The 27,462-nt window shown below is 47.2% G+C and overlaps 1 protein-coding gene across 1 annotated transcript; it reads left to right on the top strand.

Annotated features, from left to right (window-relative positions):
* Positions 1-12,564: 12,564 nt before the first annotated feature.
* ARF1 (ADP ribosylation factor 1) lies at positions 12,565-27,079 on the top strand. The gene is made up of 5 exons (XM_041408851.1): positions 12,565-12,717; positions 22,222-22,401; positions 23,713-23,823; positions 24,381-24,505; positions 25,483-27,079. The coding sequence occupies exons 2-5, from the start codon at positions 22,254-22,256 to the stop codon at positions 25,642-25,644; spliced, it is 546 nt and encodes a 181-aa protein (XP_041264785.1). The 5' UTR covers positions 12,565-12,717; positions 22,222-22,253; the 3' UTR covers positions 25,645-27,079.
* Positions 27,080-27,462: the final 383 nt, after the last annotated feature.

Here is a 27,462-nt window from a genome sequence, read left to right as displayed (position 1 = left end):
CAGGCTGTCTGTGTTCCTGTCCACTCCAGCTCCAAACCATTGCAGGAGGGGATTTGGCCTCAATATGGAACCCACGGAGGTTTCTGGGATCATTGGAATGAAAATTCAGTGTCTGGGGGAATATCTGCTCAGCAGCCCCCACTGGAACCCCAACACTGGGAATTCCAGGAGAGGAGAAGCTGCTGTGGGATACTGGAGAACCCCCCCACACCCCCAGCAGCTGGGCATTGATGTTTTGCTGTGGGATGCAGAGGTTGTGGGATCATGGGTGGGATATTTCCCTCCCAAAATCCCTGCTGGAATCCCTGGGAGCTGCCAGGACCTGGCTCCGGTGGCTTCTCCAACCCGCTGCTGCCATCTGCTGCAAGAGACCTCCCTGGGAGCCAAAAATTTGGGCTGGAAAACCTTTCCCGAGCCAATCTCGCTGCTGTCACAGCTGGGCAGGCGCCAGTGCCTCAGTTTACCTGCAGGGAGGGTCCATCCTGACCAAAACACGGATCCACACAGCTGATTGCAGCATCAGCCCCGTTGTGAACGGGCTGTCACAGCCAAAATACTGCGTGTTTGTTCTTCTTGGTGCATTCAAATATCATCGTTTCCCCCTCCAGGAGGAAATACAGAGACTTTCCAATGGGACAAACCCTCCCAGTGAGGTTGTAACTCATGGAAAGCAAAAAGAGCAGGAAAAAGGTCACGTTTGATGCTGTTTCTCCCTGGAGAAGAGTGGTCAAAACATTCCAACTTGGCTTTTTTTTGGTTTTTTTTTTTTTTTTCTTAACTGCCCATTTGTTTTACTTTTCCCCTCTTTTTCCCCCCAATTTTCCATGGTTTCCTACTTGATCTCAAGCCAGCTGGGACCAGAATGTGCCCCCTGGCATTGCAAAGAGCTGCCAGTCGTTGTTATTTGGCCCCCAAATTTAAATTTTATCCAGAGAGTTTTGGTTTTACTTTCATTTCAGTTGGAAAGGGAATAAAAGAAAGAAAAAAAAAGAAGAAGAAATGAAACTACAAAGAGCTTCTCAGAGAAGAGCAAGTCCTGCTTTAATGCAAAGAGCAGCAGGGGCTGGACCAAAGACTTAAAAAACATTTATGATCTCCTTAAAATGAGGGGAGCAGCCCAAATCATCCCAGCAGAACTTTCAGCTCCCTGCAAAAAGAATTGGACCCCAAAGCTGGATTTGGGTTCTTTTTGGGGTACCAGCAGAAAAATCAGGATGATGGTTCCTGGTTTAGGAGATGTTCTGGAAAGCTCTTTAATGCAGGACTTCTTGGAGCAGCTGCTGGGGGGATTGCCAGCCAAGGAAAGTCGCTGCTGTAGTTTGTTCCTTGGAAAATGAGGATTTGGGCCCAGACTCCTCCCGGGAGGTGTTGAACTGGAGTCAGTGTGAGCTGCAGCAGGAGCCAGAGGGGTGGAGAAGCTTCCAGGGTGACTCAGACTCTGGAGCTCACAGATCAACTTCAACTTCTGCTTCTGTGGTGGCCAGAGGAGACTTTCCATCACCAGAAGTCTTCACTTAAGGAGAAAGGATTTTCAGGGAACCAGAGGTTGGGATTGAGCATTTTACAGCTGAAGAAATTCCAGGTGGCACATCCCAACCCATGTCTTGGTGGCTGAAGCCACCAAAGCAGGAGGAGAACACCCCTACACCCCAGGGAAGTCACTCTGCCCCTGTCCCTGCTCTGCTGGGGTCACACCTGGAGTGCTGTGCCCAGCTCTGGCCCCTCAGTTTGGGAAGGACCTTGGGACACTGAGCACGGCCAGAGGGGACAACGAGGCTGGAGAGGGGCTGGAACACAAACCCTGAGAGGAACCCCTGAGGGAGCTGGGGGTGCTCACCTGGAGAAAAGGAGACTCAGGGGTGCCCTCCTCACTCTGCACAGCTCCTGAAAGGTGCCTGTGCTCAGCTGGGGCTGGGCTCTTTCTCCAGCAGCACTGACACAACCAGAGCACACAGCCTGCAGCTGCACCAAGGGAATACAGGCTGGATAACAGGAAAAAGTTTTTCCCAGAAAGGGTGATAAAGTTGTGGAATGGCTGCCCGGGGAGGTGGTGCAGTCCCCATCCCTGGGTGTGTTTAACAAAGCCTGGACGTGGCACTGGGGGCCAGGGTTCAGTTGAGCTGTTGGGGCTGGGTTGATGACCTTGAAGGTCTCTTCCAACTTGGTCATTCTGGGAATTCTGTGAAGAAAACTGTCCCCAGCTGCCAAGGGACCCATCCCAAAGCCACGTCCCCACAACGCTCGTGCCATGCCCAAAATCCACCTGGAAATTGTGTTTTCCTTACCTGGTTGTAATTACCTCCAGAAATCCATGGCTTCAGGTCCTGGATGCTGGCTGCCAGTGGATTAGGAGAGCTGCTCTTCAGTTCAAGGCCCCAAATCTCCATTTTTCCCCCCCATTTTTCCATGCCTTCCTCTCACACACTGATGGGAAGAGGTGCTTGGTCCCCTCCAGCCTCTCCATCCCAGCACCTAACCCCCGTGGTGAGCTCACATAAGAATAAAACAGGGAGCCAAACTCTATTTTAACAAGTTTATTGCCACATCCATTTTAATTAGTGACCAGCACATGCTCCTCAGAGCCTGGCCAGTGGATCAGGGAAAGGTGGAGCTGCTTTGGCAGCTCTGGAATCAGTGATAGCATTTTCTGCTGCGTGCCCAGCTCCCACAAGGGTGAATTCATGATTAAAAACCTGACTCATTATATTGCCTTTATAGCTGCATCATGGGCACAGCCTTAAATGTTAATTGCAATCTATTTATCGAGGATGAATCCCAGCTTTTTCCCTAGAGATGAGTGTGACACAAGCCCTGATAATGTAAAGAAAATGCGTGTTTTTCCAAGGGATGCAGAAACCCAGGGGACAGATTTTAGGTTTTACCCTGAATCCCTGAGGTGGGAGGAAAAAGACACCCCAGGATCTCGACCATGAGGTTGTCCCTTGGCCAGTCCTTGCTGATAGGTCAAGTCCTTCCCCTCTGCCCTGTGGTTTTGGGCAAGGAGATGTCCTGGAGGTGATTCCTGAACTACAGAGACCTCTCAAGGTCCTCATTTGTGATGTTTGTAGGTGTCACATGGAGCTATTGATAAATGTGGTGTCCTTTGAGGGCTTTTTCCTCCTGGGAATTCTGATGGATCTCTGGGAACTTCCAGCACTGGCAGATCCCACCCTCACCTGCAGTAAATGGGAGGATGCTCAGGCTCTCCTGCACCATACAAGCTGTGAGTCCTGCTTATTTCACAACCTGAAATTGCCTTTAAGACTTCATCAGATTTACCTTTGGTCAGGGAAAATCCTCCTGATCCAGCCCATGGGAGCCCAGGAGCAGAACCTGCTGAGCAGAGGTGCTGGTGGCTGCTGAGTGAGCCAACCCCACCCTGCCATCCAGGCAGCTCCTTTGCCCCGTGCCCAGGGAAAGAAGGGAAAAACGCCCTCAGCTTCAGGTTTGTGGGAAGGTGCAGGAAATTTAGAACAGGGAGAGGGATCTCTGCTCCTGGGGGCAGATTTCTCTTTTTTTTAACAGAGGAATCTCTGCTCCTGAGACCCCTCAGATGTCACCTGAGCTCTGCATAATGGCAAGGAGAGAGTCATCCCAGGGTCTCTCTCATGCCTCTGGTCATTCTGCTTCTTCTCCTGGCACAGAGATCTGTCACAGGAGGATGGAGATGGCCCAGGCCTGGAAACATTCAGGATCATGTTGGACAGGACTCTGAGCAGCCTGATCTGCTTGAAGGTGCCCCTGCTCACTGCAGGGCTGCACTAAATGTTCTTTAAAGACCCTTCTGACCCAAACTATTCCGTTTTTCTACAATTCACAGGGAATGAGCTTGTCAGGGGATTGCTCACAGAGGCACAAAATGAGATTAAATGACCCTGTCCTGCTGTGAGTTAGACATTCACCACTTTTTGACCTCCACACCTTTCTCCTACCCCCAAACCCTCCTCCATTTGATGGTTTGCGTAAGTTGAATCATTAGCACATAATCAGTGATCCATTAATTCTGCAAGGAAAACTTTGTGATTTACACGGAGGCATGGATTTCTGCAACTTTCGAATTAAGAAGAAAGGTGGATGTTGTAAAACTGGAGGTACAAACAGCAACATTTAGAGATTAATCAGCCTCTCCACGGCTCTTCCCCAGTCCAACTCCTCCTGCCTTGCAAACCAACCCTTCCATGCTGGAATTCCTCCCTCCTTTGCAACGTTCATCCCCAGCCTTCCACAAAAACCACGCTGCTGAACAAAGCCCTTCAAGGTGACATTTTTCCAGCCTGGAAACAGAAGCTGGACCCCAATCACCACTGTCTGGGTTTTTTTTTTTCCCCTCTCCATCAGGCAGGTGTCCACTGGGGGGCTGTGACCTGACATTGATGTTATAATTAGGCTGCTTTCCATCTCTCCCCTCCAAAAGGAACAATTCCGGCATTCTTGCCGGCGGTCAGAGTTCACCCAGGGCCAGGGATGGCTGTGACATTGATTGGCAGGTCCCAGGGCAGCCACCATCTCCTCCTTGTCAGGTTTGGGCTTATCAATTAGTGGCTGCATGGCTTAATGAGGTTTTGATGATGGAGGGCGGGTGAGATTTCATTCCCACCCAGGCCAACACCGTGGCAATAACTTTGCTCCCTCTGGTGTGATGTTTTCTTCCACAGCAATGACTTCACAGGGAAAAGAGAAGCCTTTCTATTTTTTTTCCAAGGAATCCTGGCTGGAAACCCTAAGTGACAGGATACACCATGAAGAGTTTCTGAGGTGGCAGCTTTGCTGGGGTTTCAGAGCACTCTGCTGATGGAGGGCAAATATTTCAGCTGAGCTTTAAAAAAGCAGATTTTCTGTCAGGGGTCATTAAAAGCAGGAGGATTCATGCCACAAGAAATCCTGTACAGCAGCGTGGTGCCCTGGTGAGGGTCAGACAGCTTTCCTTGATGGAGCTCTGTGAAACTGCACTGAGCTCTCCAAATGGGATTTTTAGTGCTCCCACCTTTGGTTTCAATGCTCCCACCTTTGGTTTTAATGCTCCCACCTTTGGTTTTAACGCTCCCACTTTTTGTTTTAACGCTCCCACCTTTGGTTTCAATGCTCCCACCTTTGGTTTTAATGCTCCCACCTTTGGTTTTAGTGCTCCCACCTTCTGTCTTCACACTCAGAGAGAATCTTCCCTCAGGAAAACAGATCCAGCAGTGTCTGATGGGCTGGGGGTAGGAGCAGAGCTACCTTTGGTTTTAGTGCTCCCACATTCTGTCTTCACACTCAGAGAGAATCTCCCCTCAGGAAAACAGATCCAGCAGTGTCTGATGGGCTGGGGGTAGGAGCAGAGCAGAGGATTTCCTCTGGGATTGCTGCACTGCCCACCCCAGAGGCCAGACAAACTCAGCACACCCTACAGGATCATAAACCAAGCAGTATTGGGATATCCCTAAGGACTTTATCCCATCAAAAGTAATTAATGACACTAAAATTACAAATATATTGTTTAATTTAAAATATATAATGGTACTAAATAAAAAACTTAAAATTTAAAGTTTTAAAATATAACATTTATAAAATAAAAATAAAATAAAAATACAAAATAAAAAATATGATATTGTTTTAAAATAAAAATTTTAAAACAATAACTAATCATTCTTCTTCAACTTCTTCTTTCTTCTTCTTCTTCATAAGTTTAAATAATATTTTATAATTAAACAAAAAAATCCACACAAAAAACTTTAAATACTTAATTATTAAGCTAAAAATAAAAATAATTTAAATATCAATGGGCAATCCCATGGCCCTGCCATGAAGACCTTGAGGAGTGGCTGGAGTGCTTTGGGTTTGCCCAAAGACAGGGGACAGTGGTGATTGTCCCCACCCCATGCGGACCCCATGGATCAGGACACCTGATGAGCTGCACTGCCACCTTACCTCCAACACTAAAACACTAAAAAGCCAAAACTGGAGAAGGTGGAGGGAGGCACCAACAATTCATGGCCCCAACTATCAGCCTTGAGCTGCACAACCCCCTTACCCCGGGTCAAACGCTGACTTTATTCCTCACTCCTAGAACACAAGCTTGGAACGTCCAGGACCTGCTGCAGTTTGCCTCAGCGTCTCCCCACAGGGGTGAATGCAGCTCATCATCCCCTCTGAGGGGAGGTCTGGCTGCCCAAAAAGGAGATGGGAGCTCAGGGCTGTGTTTCTACAGCTGCTGCCTTGGTGTGAAAAGCCAGGTGTCTGCTAAGGAAGGCAGGAGCCTCCCTTGAAATGGAAAATGTAAATCCCCTCCTTCTGAATTATTATAATTTTGAAATTAAAGGGCTCTCAGGTAAAGTTATGGGAGTAGGAATAACAGTTCTTTAATAGGGAAAAAGTAAAAAATAAAATAAAAATGCAGTAATATATAACACCACTGCCAGGTTGAGAGCAGGAGCAGAGCCCTGTGGGTCAGGATGGTGGCACAGTCCCATCCCATGGGGGCTCAGCCCTCCTGCAGTGCCAGCTGTGCTTCTGCTGGAGCAGGGATCCTGCACAAGGCTGCAGTTTTCCTCTGCAGCTCCAGGGCTGCTGGAGATGGGCCTGCTCTTCCTCTGGGAATGCAGGGCAGGAGAAAGCTGCTCCTCTGGGAATGCAGTGGGCAAAGGCTGCTGTGCTGTTCCAGGCTCAGATTGTATCCAGGTAGGAATGCTTGGCTCCTGCCCTGGGCGGAGCATCTCCCCATGGGATGCTGGAATTTGATCAGCCCTGCAGGGACACTCAGTGGCCATGGACAGCAGAGATCTGCTGGAGGGAGGATTGGCTGTGGGAGAGATAAAGAAAACTGCCCCATGGACAGAGGAGAACTGCCCCACCTCTGACAGATGGAAATAGAACACACATCCCCCTTTCCAGCTGCAGATGCCCCAAATGCTGCCAGCTGTGGCTCTGGCTGGTGGTGACCCTTCTGCAGTTGAAGGGCTCTGGGGAGGAGATGCAGCCAGCCTTGGCCAGTGCTCCTTGGCCACAGATGTTTGAGTTACAGGGCAGGCTGAGCAGGTCACAGGGTGTTTTTCAGGCAAAACGGCCAGCCAGAGCACATTTTCCAACTTAAATACTGAGTAAATTCAGTGTTTGGAGTCAAAATGATGTGGGGAACACGGCCAATCCATGGCTGTGCTCCCAGGGGGAATCCCAACAGCTGAGTGTGGTCATTTCTCCTGGTGATGGAGCTGCTGGAGGTGATGTCTGGAGCAGGACAGGTGAATCCCTCTTCTTTATCTCCATTTATCCCAATCCCTCCTTTTTATCTCCATTGACATCTGACGGGGTGGAGGCCCTGGAGGAGATTTCCCAGAGAAGCTGTGGCTGCCCCATCCCTGGCAGTGTCCAAGGCCAGGATGGATGGGGCTTGGAGCACCCTGGGATGGTTGGAGGTGTCCCTGCCCATGGCAGGGGTGGAATGGGGAATATTTAAAATCCCCTCCAACCCATTCTGTGATTCTATGACAGCACAAAATTCAATTTTTCCTGCCCAAGCCACCCTGCCTTGGTACCAAAAGGCACCGCCAAGGCTGCCCAAACAGAGCATCACCCTCATGCCTTGTCAAGGCTGACCTGGAACAGAGACTGGACAGAGCTAAAGAATAAAGCAGGGATTGATTCAAAGGATCTCCTCCATGGATCCACCTTGGGCAGCACAAGAGCCCAGCCAGGGCTGCAGCCAAGATGAACCCAAATGGTCCCAAAATGCACGAGCGCTCACGGGGTCTCTCCCTGGGATCAGCTCTGCTCCATGTGCACATTGCAGTTCAGTGTCCAATTCCAGCTCAGCCCCTGCACTCCCATCCTGCTTGTTTTTCTCTCTGCAGCCCACGGGGTTTGTGCTCTTGGGCTGAGATTTGGATCATTTGTCCTTTATAGTAAAATCAGGACCCCGATGAAGGAATGATTGGCATCCGACTCCAAGGCTTCGGAATGCTGAACACGAGCTTTATTAAAACTATACTATATTATAGTACAACTATATTAAAGAGAGATACTATACTATACTATATCATACTTATTACTAAGAATACTAAAGAATACTAAAGAATACTAAAGGAAACTCATGACTGTCTCCTGACATTCAGGATATGGCTTGGTGCAACTGGTTAAGGAAACAAAACAATCTTCAGCAGAATCCAATTATCAAATTCTTTCAGGTAAATAATTTTCTAACACATTCTACATGTTCACAAACACAAGAGTAGTAAATGAGATAAGAATTGTTTTAATCATTCTTTTCTCTACTTTTCTTACAGCTTCTCTCTGTTCAGAGAGCATGCAAATACCACAGTCCTTGGTGCCCAGCTGGAGCAGGAATTGTTTTGTCTCCCTGCTCTGTGCAGAGAGCTCAGCATGCCCTGATGTGAAGCTCAGACCCACACACTAAAGCAGCACAGAAACTGAAAATATAAAAGCCAAAACCTGAGGCATCACCCCACTGCTGCTGCAGTTCCCTCCCGAGGTGCCAGCATCAGCAGGGCTGAGGTTGAACATCCCCTCACTGCCAGGTTACCCTGCACGCCACCCAGCCATGAACTGCAGCTGCTTCCAAGTGAAGGAGGAAAAAAAAATGAGGCAGAGAGAGCTGAGGCGATTTTCCCAACATCCCTGGGGATGGTGTCAGGAGCACAGAGCTGATCTGCTCCCTCTGCTCTCCAGCCCTCAGTGCCACAGCTGAGGGGCTCTCAAAGGAGCTCCAGCTAAATGGGTCCTTCTGCCACCCAAATCAGCTCTGAGAGGAGAAACCACAGCAAAATAAAAGCTCTGGCTGTGAATATTCTTGATTTTTCTGCCTCTCCATGCAGCTGTGTAGAGTTTTTCTCACTTTTCTCCTCTTTCCACTTTCCTTTCTCTTCCAGGATGGTGAAACATGAGCAGCAGCATTAGATCTGTCATCTTTTCAACAGCCCAAGCCCATCTAGAGGTGACCCCAGGACCACAGATCCCAGGAATCTTGGCTATTTTTGGTAGGCAGCTTAGCAAATTGCTGGAGGGGTGGAAGGTGGTGTAATTTCTCAGCTCCTGTGCGTAATTGCAATTCTCACCTCGAGGTGAGAGACTCAGAGGTGAGAAATCCTCAACCCGACAGCAACCAGGAGCTCCAGGGCAGCAGAAAACAGGAGCACTGATGGGCCCTGGTGTCCTTCAGCCTCTTCCACTCTTTTGAGGTCGGTCTCCACCCCAAAATTACCTTTCCATCACCGCCAGGAGGGATTTAATGGTTGGACATCACTGCCACCTGCTCAGGGGTGTCCACCACCCCATTACACCAAACTTTCTCACCAAGAACCTTCTCAGTAAAGACAACTTGCCCACACTCGGGAGAAAAGATTATTTTGGGGGACCCTGAAGCAAGAGCAAATCCAGGCTGTGGTGTTTTTCCCTGGAGGAAGATGCAGAAGGAAAAGGAGGGCTTGGGAAGCGCTCTGCGACTCCGGGTGATATTTTTATAACCTCAGAAATCGCCTTGCACAAACACTTTTTTCTTTTTTTTTTTTTTTTAAATCCAAAAGGGCAGAGAGAACTGGGTGTAGTTCAGCTGCAGATTTGTCATCAGAGGCTCCCAGCAGGGAGGAAAACTCTCCAGCTCCAAAGGGGCCATCCAGAAAAAGCCAAGGGGTTTTCTGGAGCCCTGGGAGCACCCAGAAAATGAGCTGAGCTTCTCTGTTTTGTCCTTCTCCCACATGGGTTTTTTTCTTAGGATGGAGGAAGCAAAGGGCACTTGTGTTGAAAAAGAAACTGAGGCCTCTTTCTCCTTTCCACGAATGCTGTGAGTCACAGGGCAAAGGGTTCCAGCTGCAGCACAGGAATGAATCAGAGGGACAAAACCTCGAGCTCAGCGTCCACTCAGGTCTCCAGAGGATGATGCTAACGAAATCAGATCTCCCTGGTGATGTGTTGTGGATGAGAATAATGAAATAACCTCCCCTGACTTGCTCTGCAACTGGATTTTCACCCCGGTGGCATGGTGGGGTTGAGCATCTTCTCCCCTGAGTGAGATAAAAGGAGGAGTTGCTCTGGGTTAAAAATAAAAGAAAAAAAAAATAAAAAAAAAATAGGAGAGAAGAAGGGTTATTTTTAACTCAGAGCAGCCCTGATCTGGTTCACTGCCCGGGCATGGAGACAGGGCTGTGAAACAAGGGCTGCTCAGCTCAGCTGTGGCCAGGAGGGGATTTAGGGATGAGGAGAAATTTGGGTTTTTTGCTGTTGATTTGGAAGCAGTTTCCTCCTATCACGGACACACAGAGCCACCCAGCTCAGCTCCTGCCCCAGGGCTCACCCAAAATATCCAGCAAGGACAGAGGCAGATCCTCCCCAGGAGCCCTGAGCGAGTGCAAAGTCTCCTTATTCTCCTTAAATTACATCTTTTTGGTTCAACTCAATCTCTCTTCCAGCAGGTCCTGGAGGCTGCTGTGTCCCAAACGGGTCACAAAGCGAGGGGAGGGGGACATCTGTGATCCCAGTGGGAGCTGTCCGTGTCTGGGCACGGAGGTGGGCAGCAATCTGTCTCCTGGAACAGTTCTGCTCTTCCTGAACCCTCCATTTCAGCCAGGTGAGCTCCCCCAGTGCAGGAAAACGGGATTAATTCGATTTCTCAGCGTGTCCTTGCCGTCACTTTCTCAGCCCATCAGTGCTGCTGCTGCTGAGTGACCCTCTGGGGAGATTTAATGCAATTTAGGGGCTTTCTTAAGCAAAATAATAATACTAATTTAAAGCTGCTCTGCATGGGGGTGGTGCCTCCCTGGAAGAAGCCCAGGGATGATCCTGCCTCCTGCCCAGGCTCCCTCCTGGCACTTCTCAGCCCTGTTGCTGCCATCTCTCTTGCGTGTGACCCAATTTTTTTTAGGAAAAGAAGATTTTGGGCTCACGCCCATCAGCCTGTCTGCCTTCTCTGTAATGCTGGGTGATTTCAGCCCCGTTGGACAGGGGATGGAGATGTTTGAGCATCAGGGGGAAATCTGGAAAGAAGCAGTTTTGGTGGCTTCCTGCTGTGTTTCCAAACTTCTCGTTAACAAAGGAAGTATTCAGTATTTAGCTGGGACAGCACATGGCCTCGATTTATCTCAAAGTTAACCCAAAACAGAAAGGAGATAAGCCTAAATTTATTTTAGGCTTATTCCCAAGCACAGTTGTTTCTACACCGACCTCTTGAGCTTTGGAACCATGTGAATTATTTTCTTTGCATGTGGAGTTATGATACTGCTGTGCTGACCTGTTCCCTCCACGCTGTGTAAGGTAAAACAAATTAATATCTGTTCAAAAGAATGAAAATTAATTGCTTAGGTAAAAAAAAAATTAAAAGGTATTTTCCCTGTGTGGGGAAACTGAGGCACAGAGAGGCTGGAGCAGCACCCACAGTGGGAGAACTCAGAGAGGATCGTTGGCTGCTTTGGGAATGGGGGGGGAATGGTGTAGGGAAATGGGGGATGGTGTAAGGAAATGGGGAATGGTGTAGGGAAAGGGGGAATGGTGCAAGAAATGGGGGAATGGTGCAGGGAAAGGGAGAATGGTGCAGGGAATGAGGGAATGGGGCAGGGAAAGGGGAAGGATTGGTGCAGAGAAGATGAAGGAACAATGCAGGGAAAGAGGAATTATGTGGGGAAAGGGGAATGATACAGGGAATGGGGTAACAATGAAGGGAAGGGGGAACAGTGCAGGAAGAGGAAAGGAATGGTGCAGGGAAAGGGGAATGGGGCAGGGAAGGGGAAGGGTGCAGGGAAGTGAGAACAGAGCGGGAAAAGGAGAACGGTGCAGGGAAAGGGGAGGAATGGTGCAAGGAAAGGGAAGGAATGGTGCAGAGGTGAAGGAACGCTGCAGGGAAATGGGAATGGGGAAAGAGCAGAGAAGGGAAGCGGGAACAGAGCAGGAAAAGGAGAACAGTGCACGGAAAGGGGAAGGCACAGTGCAGAGAAAGGGGAGCTGTGCGGGAAGGGCAGGCGTGATCCGCACTAACCCCACCCGTGCCATCCCATGCCACTGATCCCATCCCACTGATTCTATCCCATCCTGTCCCATCCCATGGATCCCATCCCATCCATCCTGTCCCATTATGTCATGGATCCCATCCCATCCCATCCCATCCCATGGATCTCATCCCATGGATCCCATCCCATCCTGTCCCATCCCATCCCATCCCATGGACCTCATGCCATGGATCCCATCCTATCCCATAGATCCCATCCCATGGATCCCATCCTATCCCATAGATCCCATCCCATCGATCCCATCCCATCCTGTCCCATCCCATCCCATCCCGGCCCGTCCCATTCCCGCCATTCCACTGATCCCGGCCCCGCGCGCGCTCCCGGTCCGGTCACGCGCTGCACAGTGGGCGTGGCCTAGCCGCAAGCCACGCCCCCGCGCAGTCCAGGAGCTGCTGCTCCCGCTGTGCCCACGCCCACTCCCCACAGGCCACGCCCCGTTTCTCACGGAGCTGTCACTCCCGCCGTAGCCACGCCCACTGCGTCTATACGCCACGCCCCCCGCGCACCCCGGCCCTGCGGCAACGCGCCCTGGCCACGCCCCCTATGCGCAGGCCACGCCCCCCGCTCCCTCCTCGCTTCCCCGTGGTGCCTCGCGCGGGGCGGGCACTGACGTGGCCGCATCGCGCCGCCATCTTGTGCTCCAGGGCGGATCGCGGCCGGGGCGAGCGGGCTCCGAGCGGGACCCTCCGAGCGCAGCCAGACCCACGGCCCGCGGCTCCCGACGACGCCGGTGGGTTTGCCGACACCTTCTCCTTCCCTCTTTTCGAGCCTTTTTTCCCCTCCGGCCCGCCGCGCCGCGCCCCCGCCCGCATCCCGCGGCCTTGGCGCTGAGGCGCGGCGGGCGCTGAGGCAGCGGGGCCGGGCTGTTCTTTCCTCCTCATTCCTTTTAATTCCTTCTCACTCTATCTTATCCCTACTCGTTCCTTTTCCCCCACAGAACCAGAGGCCTCCGGGAGCGGCGCTGCCCCATCCGTCCCCCCCTGGCCGCCTTTGGGGGGGGTCGGGCCTTTGGCTTCCCTGCTTGTGGGTGGGATGGGGTGGGAAGGGCTGGGATAGGCAGCGCTGGGAAAGGGGGATCGCTCCAGCTCGCCAGCAGCTGCACAGGGCCCCGCTCCGCTCCCTCTAGCGATGGCTTTAGACGGGATGGGTTTGTCCTCCCTTCCCCAAACTCGCTCATTCCGGCCCCTGCCCCGCCCGCGGCCGGCTCCGAGGAAGGAGAGGCATTTCCTCCTTGTCCTCTCCCCCCGAAAACCCTCGTGTGGTGGGGGAAAGGAGCCTCGGATGAAGCTCGTGGGGCAGAGGTTGTTTCTCCGTAAGCCCTTGCCTGCTGAGTTGGTGGTTTTTTTTTTTTTTTTTGCTGGGCAGAGGAGTTGAGCTTTATCGTGGAGCAAACAACTCTTGTTTGCCATCCATCGCCTTGGGTTTGGCGGTGTGGGAGATCAGCTTTCCTTGGCGGAGCGGCTCCCGGTGGGAGGATATTATATTCTGTCTGAAAATACTCCATCGTGTCTCTGGGCGAGGCGAACGTGATACTTTGGGGCTGATAAAGCTCGCTGTGATGAAGCGATAGCCCGGCTCTGCCCCGCCACAGCGAGACCAAAACTCTCCCGGGCCATAAAACTGCCCCAAATGTTGTGGTGGTTGACATTGACCTTGTGGCTTTGCCTCTCTGCTCCTGCCAAAGCAAATTCCGCGGGTTGATTAGAGTCGTGGCCAGAGGTCTGGTGTAGAAATTGTAGCTTTGTCAATAACCAAAATTCCGAGTATTTATTTAATACTTTGAGCTTGGTCTTGCGAGGCTCGCAGCACCCCTTTGCAGGGTATTCCATTAACCTTATTTTCCAGGAGGAGAAACCGAGGCAAAGTGGATTTTTCCAAGGTCATTCAGCAATCTTTATTGCTATTTTTGCTGCTGATTTGGAGCGCTTCTGGGGGGAAAAAAAAAAAAAAAGGAAGTGTGGCTGCAGTGGAGGATTGGAGGATTGCTATTTTGCTCTTTCTGATGGGGGTTTTAATGGAATAAAATAGGAACACAGCCTTATGGATAAAGGGGTTCTCTGAAAGACAAGTTTTTGGGGTTGGTTTGATGCCACTGATTTTTCTCTGCTACAAACATGTCTGCAGTGCTGGAGTGCCCTGTTGGGCTGCTTTCCCTGTTGGGATAATTGCGTTGGGTGAAAGGGTGAGGAAACTCACCTCGATTGAACCTCTGCAGCTCCAGCTCCTCGGCTTTGCCAAGTTTGTCGGTGCTTCCTGTGATGGAGCGTCGGGAATTAAAATGGCTCGAGCAGAGGAGCCCTCCCCTCAGAAGGGCTTTGTGTTTGTGATGTAAATGCCGTTAAAAATCAAACCCCTCTGAGGAGCTCACATGGGTTTCTCTGAGCATTTCCTCGGTTGTGAAATAGTTGGAATGTGGAAGGGCCTGGCAGGAGCTGTGCACCGAGTTCCCTGTGAGTGTTAGTCATGCTGACCGAGCTGGGGGGAGGACCAGGCGTGTGGGAGTCGGGGTTGGATTCTGCTCCTGGGAATTCACCAAAATGTGCCGTGTTCCAGCTGCTTCGAGCATTGTCAGCTGAGCCATTGATTACATGGATTGGTGGAAGGAGGAAAAGCTCAAAACCCAGGATTCCAGCTGAAATGGCAGTGGTGGAATTTAAAGAACCACCTTCACACATCCATCCCAGAGGCTTTTCTTTCTAAAACAACCTCTTCTTTTTAAAGATGGGCTTTCAAGCAAGAATCCTTATGGATTTCAGCAGCCTTCCCAAGCATCCAGCTTGCTTTTCAGTGGATAAATTTGGTGAACGTGAGCTAACTTTATCTGAAAAGGAGCAGTTCTGATTCTTTTTTTAGAAATCTCTTGGAAGTTCTGCTCCTGGAATGCTACAGAGCCTGTGTGAGAGCTGGTGCCATCCTCAGCCATTCCCTTTCTTTAAGTGATGAGTAAAGAAGTTCAGAATCAGCTTCCTACTACAGCAGCTGTTTTTTCTGTGTAATTCAGCATTTTTTTTTTCTTTCTGCTTGCGAGTATCCGATTTTATTCCTTATTTTTAACGCACGCAAACGTCGGAGGGGCTGTGGTGGAGCTTCTGCTGATGTTTCAGTTCTGATAAAACCCTCGTGTCTAACACAGCTCTTGTTCACTCACTGCTCCTCTACCTCACAGCTCAGGGGCTCTGCCTTGACATTTTCCCCAAACCAAAAGCCAGTTTCATTGCTGGATGGAGCTCTCCTGTGAGTTCTTGCCATTTCTACTAGCGGTGTAAATGTTGACTTAGTGCCCAGTTCCTGGGAATGAATAACAGGATATTTGGCTTAAAATTGAAGACTTTGCACTCGGGAACAATTCAGCCTCAAAAAAACAAAAAAACATCCCAACTGTGCACTGCTTATCTGAAAAGAAATTCTTTGTACCCACCAGTTCTCACAGCAGTGTACCCAGTGCTGAACTGGTGAGCAGAAAGCTGCAGGCCATTCTTGGGGTTCACAAGTTCATTTTTGGCACCACAAAATTTCCTGAATGGGGAGAGCATGGATGCTGCTCCCTCTGTGCTTTTCGCCTGTCAGCCTACCCTTTGAAGTAGGTATTTTTTCAACCCAGATATTTTATTTTGCTTTTATTTGTGGGGTTTATAATGGAATAAAATAGGAACACATTTTTATGGATAAAAATGAAAAGGAAAGGAAGGTTTCTGGGGTTGGTTTGATGCCACTGATTTTGTCTGCAGTGCTGGAGGGCCCTGTTGGGCTGCTTTCCTTGTTGGGATAATTGCACTGGGTGAAAGGGTGAGGAAAGTCACTCACCTGTGTCTCCTCTGGGTTGCTTTGTTTGCTCTCAAGTGTATAAACCTTTAAAACAGTTGGAAGTTCTGTTGTGAAACAGCAGCAGTTTGCTTTCCCTGCTTGAAGGTGAGAATTAGGGAATAATTCTGATTTGGGATTTGAGTGTCAAGCAACCCACTCTATTTGATACTGACTCTTTTTATTCTGGCTGTTATTTTAGGAGTGATTTGTTCTCAAGCCTGAGAAACAGGCATGACCCCAAAGGAAACTTTCCCTCTTTTGTTCTTGTTTTGATCTTGCAAGTGAAATTATTTTCTGTTTTCTGCCACTCCAAGCCCAGTGCACCCAAGAGAATGTTCCAGCATGTGGGAAATGTCCTGTCTGGGTAAGGTGTGTAGGCAGGGGGGTGTTCAACCTCCTTGTGTTAAACAGGGTGCTGGACAAGGAGATTTCCTCTCCCCTTGAGTCTCACCTGTGCTTGCCTTGTCCTCCATCTGCCTTGGACATGCACAGTGCTTTTGGAGCCCTTTTACTTGAGCCCTGCAAGCCTTTGGTGGCCAAATCCAACAGTTATGCATCTTTAACTTTGATTTCACTGCTTTTTTCCCCTCAAATAACCAGGTTATGATCCCTCAGGACACCTTTTCCATGCCAAGCTTGGCAGGAGCACCCGCAGTTATGCATCTTGAACTTTGATTTCACTGCTTTTCCCCTCAAATAACCAGGTTATGATCCCTCAGGACACCTTTTCCATGCCAAGCTTGGCAGGAGCACCCCCAGCGTGAACTGGAGGAAATGGTGCCAGTGATCAGTGTTGATCTCCTTTGGTTCTAATTATTAAAATTATCAAGGAGTTAGGAGTAACATGAATGAAGAGCTCTGGGAAGATGATGTTGCCATGGCCTTTGTTACAGTGCTGTTTGTGCAGGATAATGAATCACCTGGTGAACAAAGGGCCCGGCCTGCCCCTTGGCTGCTCTCACATGTTACACGTAATCCGTGCCTGCTGGTACTGATAGGGTCCAGAGGAGCTCAGATCAGAATTATCTCAGCTAAATTTCAGTGTTAAGGCCCCAAAGTTAAAGGATTTGAGTTGATAGATCTCATCTCTCTATCTCTCAGATGTGGAAGGGCAGTAAACAATTCCTAAAAATAATTGAATGTAACTGTACTGGAATAGTATTGGGCCACCCTGGCTATATATAAAGAGGTGTTTCCAAAATTTGCTGTAACAGAACACTTTAATCTGTAAAGAAATAATTTCAAGTTCAAGAGAGCACATCAGTAGTGTTCCTTGCTGAGTGGGGGTGTGAAACACTGGGGCTGTAGATTAATCCAGAATTTCAGCAGTGTTCTATTCTTGCTGGATCTCTTCTCACATTCTCCTTTAAATCACACTTTATATTGTTAATAACAAGCTGTCGGGTTAGATTTGCACTTGAAATTATTTGCCAGTTGTTCTTGCATGTTACACCAGTAGCAGCTGTTGGAGTTGCATGTTTTTTTTTTTTTTAAAAATGCATTCTCACTTCTTATTTGCACATTGGTTTGGTGATGTCTTGTGTGAATATTTTGCTTCTATTGATAATTTAATTTAAAACATTCTGGAATGCTATAAATGAGAAAGAATGGTCCAGACCAACTAGTGACAACTGGTTGAATTTCAAATCAATATTTCTGGTAAATAACAAATTGATTTATTTTTACTCCCCTGTGACTGATAGAACCAGTATGTTAATACCAGATTAGGAATTGAGGGTTTTCTACTTGTTTTAGACATGGAACTAAAGCTTAGGCCAGTGCCAAGTAGATTTTCCTTTAAATGGAGATGGAATTTTGGTAGTAAATCCATTGCCCTTGTAAACAGGCCAGTTTTACTCGCCAAGGTGCCCAAGCACATGGAACAAGGTACAGGAAGGAGCTTTAGGTAAACCTGCAGCTGTTGGGGGTTTTACCTGTGTTTAATATTTTGTCTGATCGTAGCTGTGTATCTCAGTGTGCCCTTGGTGTTTATCTCTCCTTGAAACGGGCATTTGAACAGGATAGGAACATCCCAGGGAGAGGAGCAGCTCCCAGAGACAGCAAATACCCTCTGCACCTCTGTCCCAGCCTGCTGGGCAGGGGAGGGACACAGGCTTGAACTTTCCTTGACTGATCTTATCAGAACCATAAAATCCTGGAATGGTTTGGGTTAGAAGGGACCTTGAAGCTCCTCTGGTTCCAACCCCCTGCCTTCACATCTTCATGGCTGCTGGGATTTTCAGATTGCCGAAGTGATGGGCTCAGCAAGCTTGGTTTTAGCACTTGCAGAGTTTGGAGCCTTATTTATACACTGTGGGAGCCTCGTGTGGTAAGTGCTGCTCTATAGAAGTGAAATAAATGAATTTCGTGCTGCAGTGTAGTTTGACTCAATAATGCGTATGGCATCCTCTGCCTTGGCCTCTCATTTTGTCTCTGGTGTGTTTAAAGAAATGGTGTCAACTTAAATGAAACACAGTTCCTGTCTCAGGGAAGTTTAATCTCTCTGTGGCCAAAAAGAACTTTTCCAGAGGTGTGAAACTGAGGTTCTGTGGGAATTTCAAGGTGTGTTTTGCTCTCTTTGATGGCCTGCACACCCTTCTGGTGCTGCACCCCTGGGTTGTTAGCCAGGCTCACCCGAGGAGTTTGGAGGTCAAGCAGCAGGCTGGACTTCCCATGATAACAGCCTGAATGAAATGACCTTCAAATGCATTAATGTACATTTAAATATAAAATCCTGCAGCATGATGAAGTGTTTAGTGCTCTTTGGCCTTGAGGTACTCCTCAGAGCTCTTATTCTAACCACCTACAATTAATAAAAGCAGATTGTGCTTCTTCCTCATGGGCCATATCACTTTAACAGGCACGGGCTGCTGCTGTTGCAGACACTCATTCATTTTTAACTCCTCACTCCGAGCCTCTGTGCTGCCTGTAAAGGCTGCCTGTTCTCCTGATGGCTCCTCTGAATGTATCACTTACCAGAAAACAAGCAGCTGAAAATACTTTTGTTTCATGAAACGAAACTGCGACTTCCCCATTGAACGTCAGCGCTGCCGTTCACCGTGGCGCTTTGTGCCTTGGCCGAACCTGCCCGACGGGTTTTTAGCGCTGCTCAGGTGGAGTGCAGTGACTTAAAGTGCTCTAGGACTTCATGGGCAGGGACAGACAGACGGACACTTCAGTGCTGGGGTGGTCTGGCTCTGCTCAGGGGTGCCGAGCTGCCGTTTCCAGAAGCTGCAGTTGCGCTGAGGGAAAATACACGCAGAGCTCTGCAAAAAGTCTGTGCTGTTTATTCAAATCGCTCCCTTTCATACTCAAATCTTCCCACTTAGCCTGATGGATCCCTCTTTTGAAGATGTGCTCAAGCGCTACAAGCAGCTCACAAGCCGTAGTCTTTTATGTTTTCAGGAATTTTATCCAGCTTGTTCTTCTAAAAGATCGGTGTAGCAATTACTGACAACATTCGGGTGGAGGGAGGGAGGAAGTTAAACTTCAGTAAGGAGTACAGGTCAGGTATTGTTGAGTCAGGGTATACATTGCAAGGGGTGATAATGCCTGAAAGATAGCTTTTTTTTTTTTTTTTTTTTCTTAATACGTGAGGAAATGGAAAGCTTTTCAAGCTGTGCACGTTCTGGTGGTGCAAGTAATGGGCTGGGATGGGAATTACAGCTGAGTCCTGGAGTGCAGAGGGAGCAGTCCCGTGATCCCTCAGCTGAGCTGAATTAACCCAGGCATTGCTGTGGCCGTGCAGCGAGAGGAGTGTGCAGTACCGACCATGGAGTGCGAGTTCCTTCCTGTGGGAAGAGATGAACGTGAGGAACTTCTGCTCAGGGATGGTCCCAGCTGTGGGGAGGACAGGGACCCTGCCCCAGCCCCATCCAACAAAACCCCCATGGGAACCACAGCAGTTTGTGGGAGTTCTGCAGATGGATTGCTCCTGTTTTTTTTCTTTTAGACAGCAAGGATTCAGCTACTTTTTAGTCAACTTGTAAACATGCTTTTCTTGCAGGAGTGGGCTGTAAACTATACTGTGCTGCCTGTAAAAATAAATGTGACTTTTTGTAATGCCACCTACCCTGAAGTACCAAATAAAGTTACAGGCTCGGTTTGGATAGGAGGGATGTGGAAGAGAACAAGAGGAAAATGGAAACCAAGTGCTTAAATGGATCTTAACTTCTTAATCTTCACAAAAAGTAAAAATAGGAAGGTGGTATAAAAGCAGCTTCAATGGCAAAGGGCAGGCTTGACCTGGAAATAGCTGCCAGGAAAACAGGGATCTAACGGGATTCACTGCTGTTGGTGCCAAGTGCCAGCAACTTGTTCAGCAGCCGGGACTTCTCCAGTGTGTGGAAAGCTGTCCTGGATGTGAATGATAGGATTTAGCTCTTTTTACTAATTACTGTGATCAGTCCAAGCTTTTGATAACCCATTATGCTTTCAAACGTGTGCAAACCGAAGAAAGGCATTCTTTGTGCAGGCTTCTGAGGTTCTCTTGCTGGGAAAGTTCTTGCAGTCAGTTTCTGTGAGCTCTGGTAAAAGGTCACAGTGCAGCCCTGGCTGCTGCTTTGCAGATGAAGCAGGAGATAGAGGTGGCATGAGCAGGCAGACAAAGGGGAGCTTTACAGCCTCCCTGCCCTCCAGGCCGGTGAGAGCTGTGCTGTGGGCTGGGATGGGAGATTTCCTGCTGTGGAGAAATGGGGGCTGCAGCAAAAACTGTTTTCTCTGCTTCCTAATTAACCTTCCTGTTTATATAGCCTTCATATATTCCAGTGGGAGTGGAATATCCATGGTCATGTTGCAGAAATACAAAAGGAAATGGTGGAATAATAGAACTTTGAAACCTCCCCTTTGGTTTTAATCCCCAGTCTGGTTTGTAGAGGAGTTCAGTTTTAAAGCTTCAATCATATAAAATAAATACATCTTTGACTCAGTTGCTTCAGCGAGTTGGTGTGTGGGGATTGACATCCTGTCTGAGCTCTGGAGTGGACTCTGAACTTCTCTGTGGAGCTGGGAGTGCTTAGACACCTGACTCGGTTAATGTTACAGAGTTCAACTTTTGGGTTAAAAATTGTACCCAGCAGAGCTTCCTGAAGAGGACAGAGCTGCTGAGCCCTTTCCCAGTGCAGAGTGGGGAAGCCAGGCTTCAGACACGACCAGGACATCACTGAACAGAGTGGGAAAAGGCTTTTGTGGTGTGCTGTGCTTGTCAATCCAAGTCTTGCTTTAGTGTTCTTAAATAGATATATGTAAAGAGAGATAAATAGATATTCTGTATAGATAGTCTGTTCTCTTTCTAGGGAGAATTTTGCTTCAAGTGCAGCTTCATCATGAAATACAGAGTATTTCCAGAGATGATTCAGACTTCATGTTATGTTTTAAATTTGGTTTGGTTTACAGGAAACTCATGCTTTGAATGTATTGGTGCATCTTGTCTGAAACTTGAATTTTCAGTTGGGTTCTGTCTTTTCTTAAGCTGACACCTGAGAGCTTCCATAGGCAGCATCAGGGAGGGTGTGAATTGTCCCTGTCACCCTATAACTTGTAAAAGCTTCCAGGCTGCTTTCTCATGCCTTGTATGAGCACAGCAATAATTCTCCTGGGGATTTCAATCCTGCTGTAAACTGTGCAGGAGTAAGTTTGGAAAGGGGAGGAATTTGTGATGGGATGGGTCGGGTCCCAAGGGCACAGGGAAGTGTCTGAGGCTGGAGTGAGAGGCAGCTCCCAAACAGGAAGCTGCTGCTGATGTGAATCACTTCAATCACCAGGCTGGGAAGGAAGTGCTCATCTCTGAACGTGCTCTTTTCATGTGGCTGTTAATTCTCCGTAGTTAACTTTGATTAAATGTGGATTTGTTTCCTCCAGAAGGCCTCCCTCCACTGTTAATGAAAGTAACTGCTCTGTGTTTATGTGCTGTTCACAGACCATTTCCCCGGGGATGGAGAGGAAGGAAACTCTTCTGAGCAGGAGAAAATCCGAGCTGTGTTCAGTTTCCTTCCCAAAAGAAGGACCAGCTCTTGCTGTGCTAAGCAAAAACTTATCTGCAGGTCAATTAGGAAAAGTTTGTTTAATGGTGACACCTTTCTGCAGATAAATTATCCCATAACAACGGGGAGCAAAGCACCTGAAGTGGTCAGCTGCATGAATTTTGCAAGCAAAAGTTTGAGAACAGCAATTAATGCTAAAATCTCTGAAAGAATATTTGAAGCATTTCAAGCACTTAAAGCTGAGTCATCTCACGAGCACCGAGTTCTGGCACATCTGTTCATCTTTGTGTTGCTTCAGTGTGGGGAAAATGTTCAGTGCTGGCTGGGGTGTCTCTAAATGATTCACATTATCTCTTATTTTGGGTTTTTTGTGGTTTTTTTATGTCGTGGTCAGAACACAACTGTTGGTAACTCATGAGTGATACTCTGATTTTTCTTTTTTCCTGCAGACTTCACTGGCCAGTGAGAACATATCTGAACCATGGGAAATATTTTTGCTAACCTCTTCAAAGGCCTTTTTGGCAAAAAAGAAATGCGTATTCTAATGGTTGGCCTGGATGCTGCAGGAAAGACAACTATTTTGTACAAACTTAAACTCGGTGAAATAGTAACCACTATTCCTACTATAGGTAAGAGTTTTACATTTCTCTAACTGATGGCTTGGAGGTTTGGGTCCCAGCTGATTTAAGTGACTTGTCTGTCAGAACAAACTTGCTAAAGCTGTGGGGTGGAGGTGGCACATCCAAATACTCTGCCAGGGGAGGAGATTGTGCCTTTTCTCACTCCCCTCCCTCTGTCAGTCGCTTGTGGAGTGAGCCTTTGTGAGCCACAGAAAGGCAATTTCTCTCCCAGCTGTTCTGGCATCACGTCAGACTGAGTAGCCGAGGTTCATCCTTTTTTTTTTTTTCTCTTTTTATTGGAAGGTATTGAGATTTGCAGTTCTGAAAACCCAGGGGAGGTTGGGGTTTGTTTTTTGTTTCTTTGGGGGGTAGTTTTGTTTCTTTGGGAGTTTTTTTTTTTGTTTGTTTCATTTGGGGGGTTTTTGTTTGTTTCTTTGGGGGTTTTTGTTTGTTTATTTGGGGTTGGTTTGTTTCTTTGGGGTTTTTTTTTTTGTTTGTTTGTTTGGGGTTTTTTTGTTTGTTACTTTGGTGTTATTTTTTTTTGTTTGTTTCTTTGGGGTTTTTTTGTTTGTTTCTTAGGGGGTTTGTTTGTTTATTTGGGGGGTTTTTGTTTGTTTCTTTGGGGGTTTTTGTTTGTTTATTTGGGGTTGGTTTGTTTCTTTGGGGTTTTTTTTTTGTTTGTTTGTTTGGGGTTTTTTTGTTTGTTTCTTTGAGTGTTTTTGTTTGTTTCTTTGGGGTTGGTTTGTTTCTTTGGGTTTTTTTTTTGTTTGTTTCTTTGGGGGTTTTTTGTTTGTTTCTTTGGGGGTTTTTTGTTTGTTTCTTTGGGGTATTTTTTAATTTCCTTGGGATTATTTTCTTTTGTATTTTTTTTTTAATTTGGGTTTTTTTGTTTGGGAGGTTGTTTGTTTGTTGGGAAGTTGTTTGTTTGGGGTTTTGTTTGGGGGTTTTTTGTTTGTTAGGGAATTTCCTTGGGATTATTTTCTTTTGTATTTTTTTTTTAATTTGGGTTTTTTTTGTTTGGGAGGTTGTTGGGAAGTTGCTTGTTTGGGGTTTTGTTTGGGGGTTTTTTGTTTGTTAGGGGTTTTTTTTAAAGGCAACATTGTTTTTTATAAGTGCTCAGGTAGCAATGAGATTTGTTCATTGGGGTGATGGTGGGACAGGACAGGCTGCTTTTGCTTTGAGAGCTTCAGCACAGGGTTCTGCTGGTTTAAAGTAATTCCAATTTTAACCAAACTTTTAAATGATCACAGTCTGAGAGTGTGACCTGTTAAATACAGCAGGTGTGTTTAAGTGAGATCTGTGCCACCATCTCTTGCTCAGGTTTCAATGTGGAAACAGTAGAATACAAGAACATCAGCTTCACAGTGTGGGACGTGGGTGGTCAGGACAAGATCAGACCCCTGTGGCGCCACTACTTCCAGAACACACAAGGTGAGTCCACACTCCTGCTTCCCAGCTTCCCAGAGTCTAAGGGAGCTTTTTGGCTGTCTTCACTAAGTTAATTTTGCAAGTTTCTTGGAGGGGAGTGGCAATATTTGTTATTATGAAAGGTGTGTTTGTGTGCTGCTCTGGCTTTTCCTTTAAGCCACTGTGGGTTCAAAGAGGGATGGGAAGAACTCCAGAAACCAGTCTTCCTTGTCCTTCTGACTCAGAGCGAGTTCAGGAGTTTGTTTTTTGTTCTGTCAGCATCACAGCTCTGCCCTCACTTCAAAGCAGAGTCTTTACCTAAAGCTCTGCAGCCCCATGAACTGGGAGTTTGTCACTTATGTCACTGCTGGGCCTTTTTCATGTGCATGGCTTTGAGCCCTGTCACAGCATCTCAGGAGCTGCTGCTCCCTGGAAAATGCCAAGTGGTTTGTAGAAAGAGTACCCAGGTTGCAAAAACAAATGCAAACCAACACCAGTTTTCACCAACTTTCAGCAAGAACAGACTTTCTCTCAGACATGAGACTTCAAGTTTATGTTTATTCTTGTTTGCTTATTTCTAGGTCTGATTTTTGTGGTTGACAGCAATGACAGAGAACGTGTGAACGAGGCCAGAGAAGAGCTTATGAGAATGTTGGCAGAAGATGAGCTCAGAGATGCTGTTTTATTAGTGTTTGCTAACAAACAGGTATGCCCAAGAAAGGTGTCTGTCTGTCTGTCTGAACCCTTGAAAACTTCCAACATCCTCGTGAGTGCCAGATCTTGGCCTTGGTTTTCATGTTTTCAGTGTAGTGATAAATAACTCAGAGGAAATGGCCATTCAGGTATGTTGAAGGGAGAAAACCACAGATTAAAGTCTCATCTGAAAGGAGCATCCTTCTAAACAATCTTGACTAAGAGATTTTTGGTTTTAGTGAAAACCAGTTTGATTTTTAAGGTTAACATAGCCCAATTACAGCACCTGCCCAAACTTCCTCCAGAGAGGAATGCTGGAATGCCAGAACTTCCCTGAATTCCTCATTTAGGCTGTTTGAGGGCACTGCTGGTGTTGGTGGAGGCACTGGAGTTTTAACGTGCTTGTGTTGGTCTGTGAGCTGGGCTCTGCCAGGCCTCAGAATTAGCTGAGAGTTCTGCCTTTCATTGCTTGTGGAGGTCTTGGCAGCTTAACCCCAAATGTCAAGGGCCTGAAAAGTGACCAGGAAATGTAAAGAGGGAATAACATCCTGCTCCACTGATGGCACAGCCTCAGCTGGGAAGGGTGAAGGTGCCACAAGTCATGTCCAGGAGCAGGAAAGGTGGGCTCTAAAGAAGCTGTGCTCAGCAGAGTAGGATGGAGTGATAAAAGTTGATCTTAAATCATACCTGCAGTCACAGAAAGGATGCTCCTGAGTGGAAACAGACTTGGAATTGTGAGCAGTGTGAGCACTGGGGGAGTGGCTGGATCCAGGCATCAGCTGTCTGGCTTCCCTCTGAAATATTCCATAATACTGATTTAGATTGGGTTGTTAAACCTTTGAGGCTCTTGTCAGTGTTGGGGAAATAGCTTGAATGTCACAGTAATGCACTGGGCTTTTCTGAAAGAGAAGTTCTCAGAGCTCTAAACTTTCTTGTAATGCCTTTAAAGCTGGTGATGGAGTGGGGAATGACTGTTGTTGCTTCCCTCAGGACCTGCCGAACGCCATGAATGCAGCAGAAATCACAGACAAACTTGGACTGCATTCTCTTCGTCACAGGAACTGGTACATCCAGGCCACCTGTGCCACTAGCGGAGACGGTCTCTATGAAGGACTGGACTGGTTGTCCAATCAGCTCAGAAACCAGAAATGAAACCATAAACCTTCCTGTTCCCTCTTTTTCCACCCCTCCCTCTTATCTCCTCCTACTCGCCCTTCGCTTTACTCTAATGTGGCAAACTGTGCTACTTTGTGGTATTGAGTGCCGGAAGCTGTTTTCATTTCTTTTTGTCACAGTATATATTGCATCATGCTGTAAATGTGGCAAATACAAGCCTGAAAACAGTTAGGTTTCTTATTTAATGTAAATAGTTTTTGTTTCCAATGAGGCAGTTTCTGGTACTCCTATGCAATATTACTCAGCTTTTTTATTGTAAAGAATCGAGTCACTGTTTAGTACCTGGAAGGGAATTCAGTGGGTTAATAACGTAAGGGTTGCCAGTGGTCCTTGTGCAGTAGAGCTGGATTCGATCCTGGTTGGGTTGTGAGATCTGTGAGATCCATTTTGGTGGTTGGTTTTTAACCTGAATTCTGTATTTTTTTAAATAGACAAGGAAAAGTAAAAACACTTAAAACACACAAACGTTTGACATCGCTTCTGCTGCTCCAGCTCTAACGTGGTGACTCCTGATTCTTTTGAAAGGGTGAAGCAATGACTGACACCCAATTAGCTTCATCTGCTTAACGAACAGATCATAAGTAGTAGATCTCTGGCTCTTTCTGTAGCTCGTAGTCTGTGCTCATCTTCGTTCACAACCGTTCAAAGATTTGCTGGGCCTGGTTTAGATGAGCTTTGCAGACTCATGCTGAACATCTGACTTTTGGTTCAGGTGAGATTTCTCGTTTCCATTGAACTTGAATCATTTCCAGAAGTCGACATTTTTAGCCTGTCATATTTGTCAAAAAGTGTTTTGTACTTTTCTTGTGTGTAAACCACTCCAGGAGGCAAAACCTTTCCACGGGAAGCACAGCCTGTCCTAGTCCTAAGCTCTATAGGCAGCAAGTACTGTACTCAACGTAAGAATTGCCATGAAAAACACCAAACATCTATGTATAGTGTCTAGGGAAAAAAAACAAAAAGCATGAGAGTTTGGAGAGTCATTCCACTCTACAAGTATTCAATCCCATTTTGGAACAATCCCATATCTGTATATGTGTGAAAACCCTTGGCATCCCTCATACTGCAAGGTTCAGATTTGCCATCAGAAAAATAAAAAAAAGACCTCTTTACTTTTCTTTTGTATTTTGATAAACACTGAAGAAGCTGGAGCTGTTAAACTTTAACTCGAGGAACTATCAGAACTGGTTTATTTAGTGTTGTGGAAACCTTTATTGCTTTCAATACACAACTAGTAATCAACTGTTTTGTATACTTGTTTTCAGTTTTCATTTCAACAAACAAGCACTGTAATTAAAGCTATTAGAATAAAAATCTCTTAACTATTTCATGTTTTTTATGCCTTGCTGTTCATTCGATCATCTTGGCAGAATCATAATTAAATACTTGTTGAATAAAAAGTTTCATGAAACTTCCACTGGTATCGTGTTGGTTTGTGTCATCTTTGTGCAGGGGATCCAAATCCAGGCAGATTTTTGCCACATCATGATTGGCATGAAAATTTGAGGATATCTCCTGCATTTTCCAAGGAATGAATCATTCCTGGTTGGAACCCTGCAGGTGAAATGGTGGGTGAGGTTTGTTGGGTTCTGCTGGATTATTTTATTGCCTCTGGGGCAGCAGAGCTTGAGCAGCCCCATCAGTTCTCCCAACAGGTTGTTCCTCCTGCTGATCCCAGTTAATTACAGCATCTGTGAATTAGCAGTTTTGTGGGGGAAAAATAGGAATTCCACCTTCCTAAGTGTTTTGTTTTGTATTTTCCCTTTCTGCAGTTCCCTCTGGATCTGGGACAGA

Source organism: Onychostruthus taczanowskii, unplaced genomic scaffold, assembly GCF_017590055.1.
Source record: "Onychostruthus taczanowskii isolate IOZ18803 unplaced genomic scaffold, ASM1759005v1 scaffold3, whole genome shotgun sequence".
Classification (NCBI taxonomy): domain Eukaryota; kingdom Metazoa; phylum Chordata; class Aves; order Passeriformes; family Passeridae; genus Onychostruthus; species Onychostruthus taczanowskii.
This window is presented reverse-complemented; position numbering and strand designations above follow the sequence as displayed.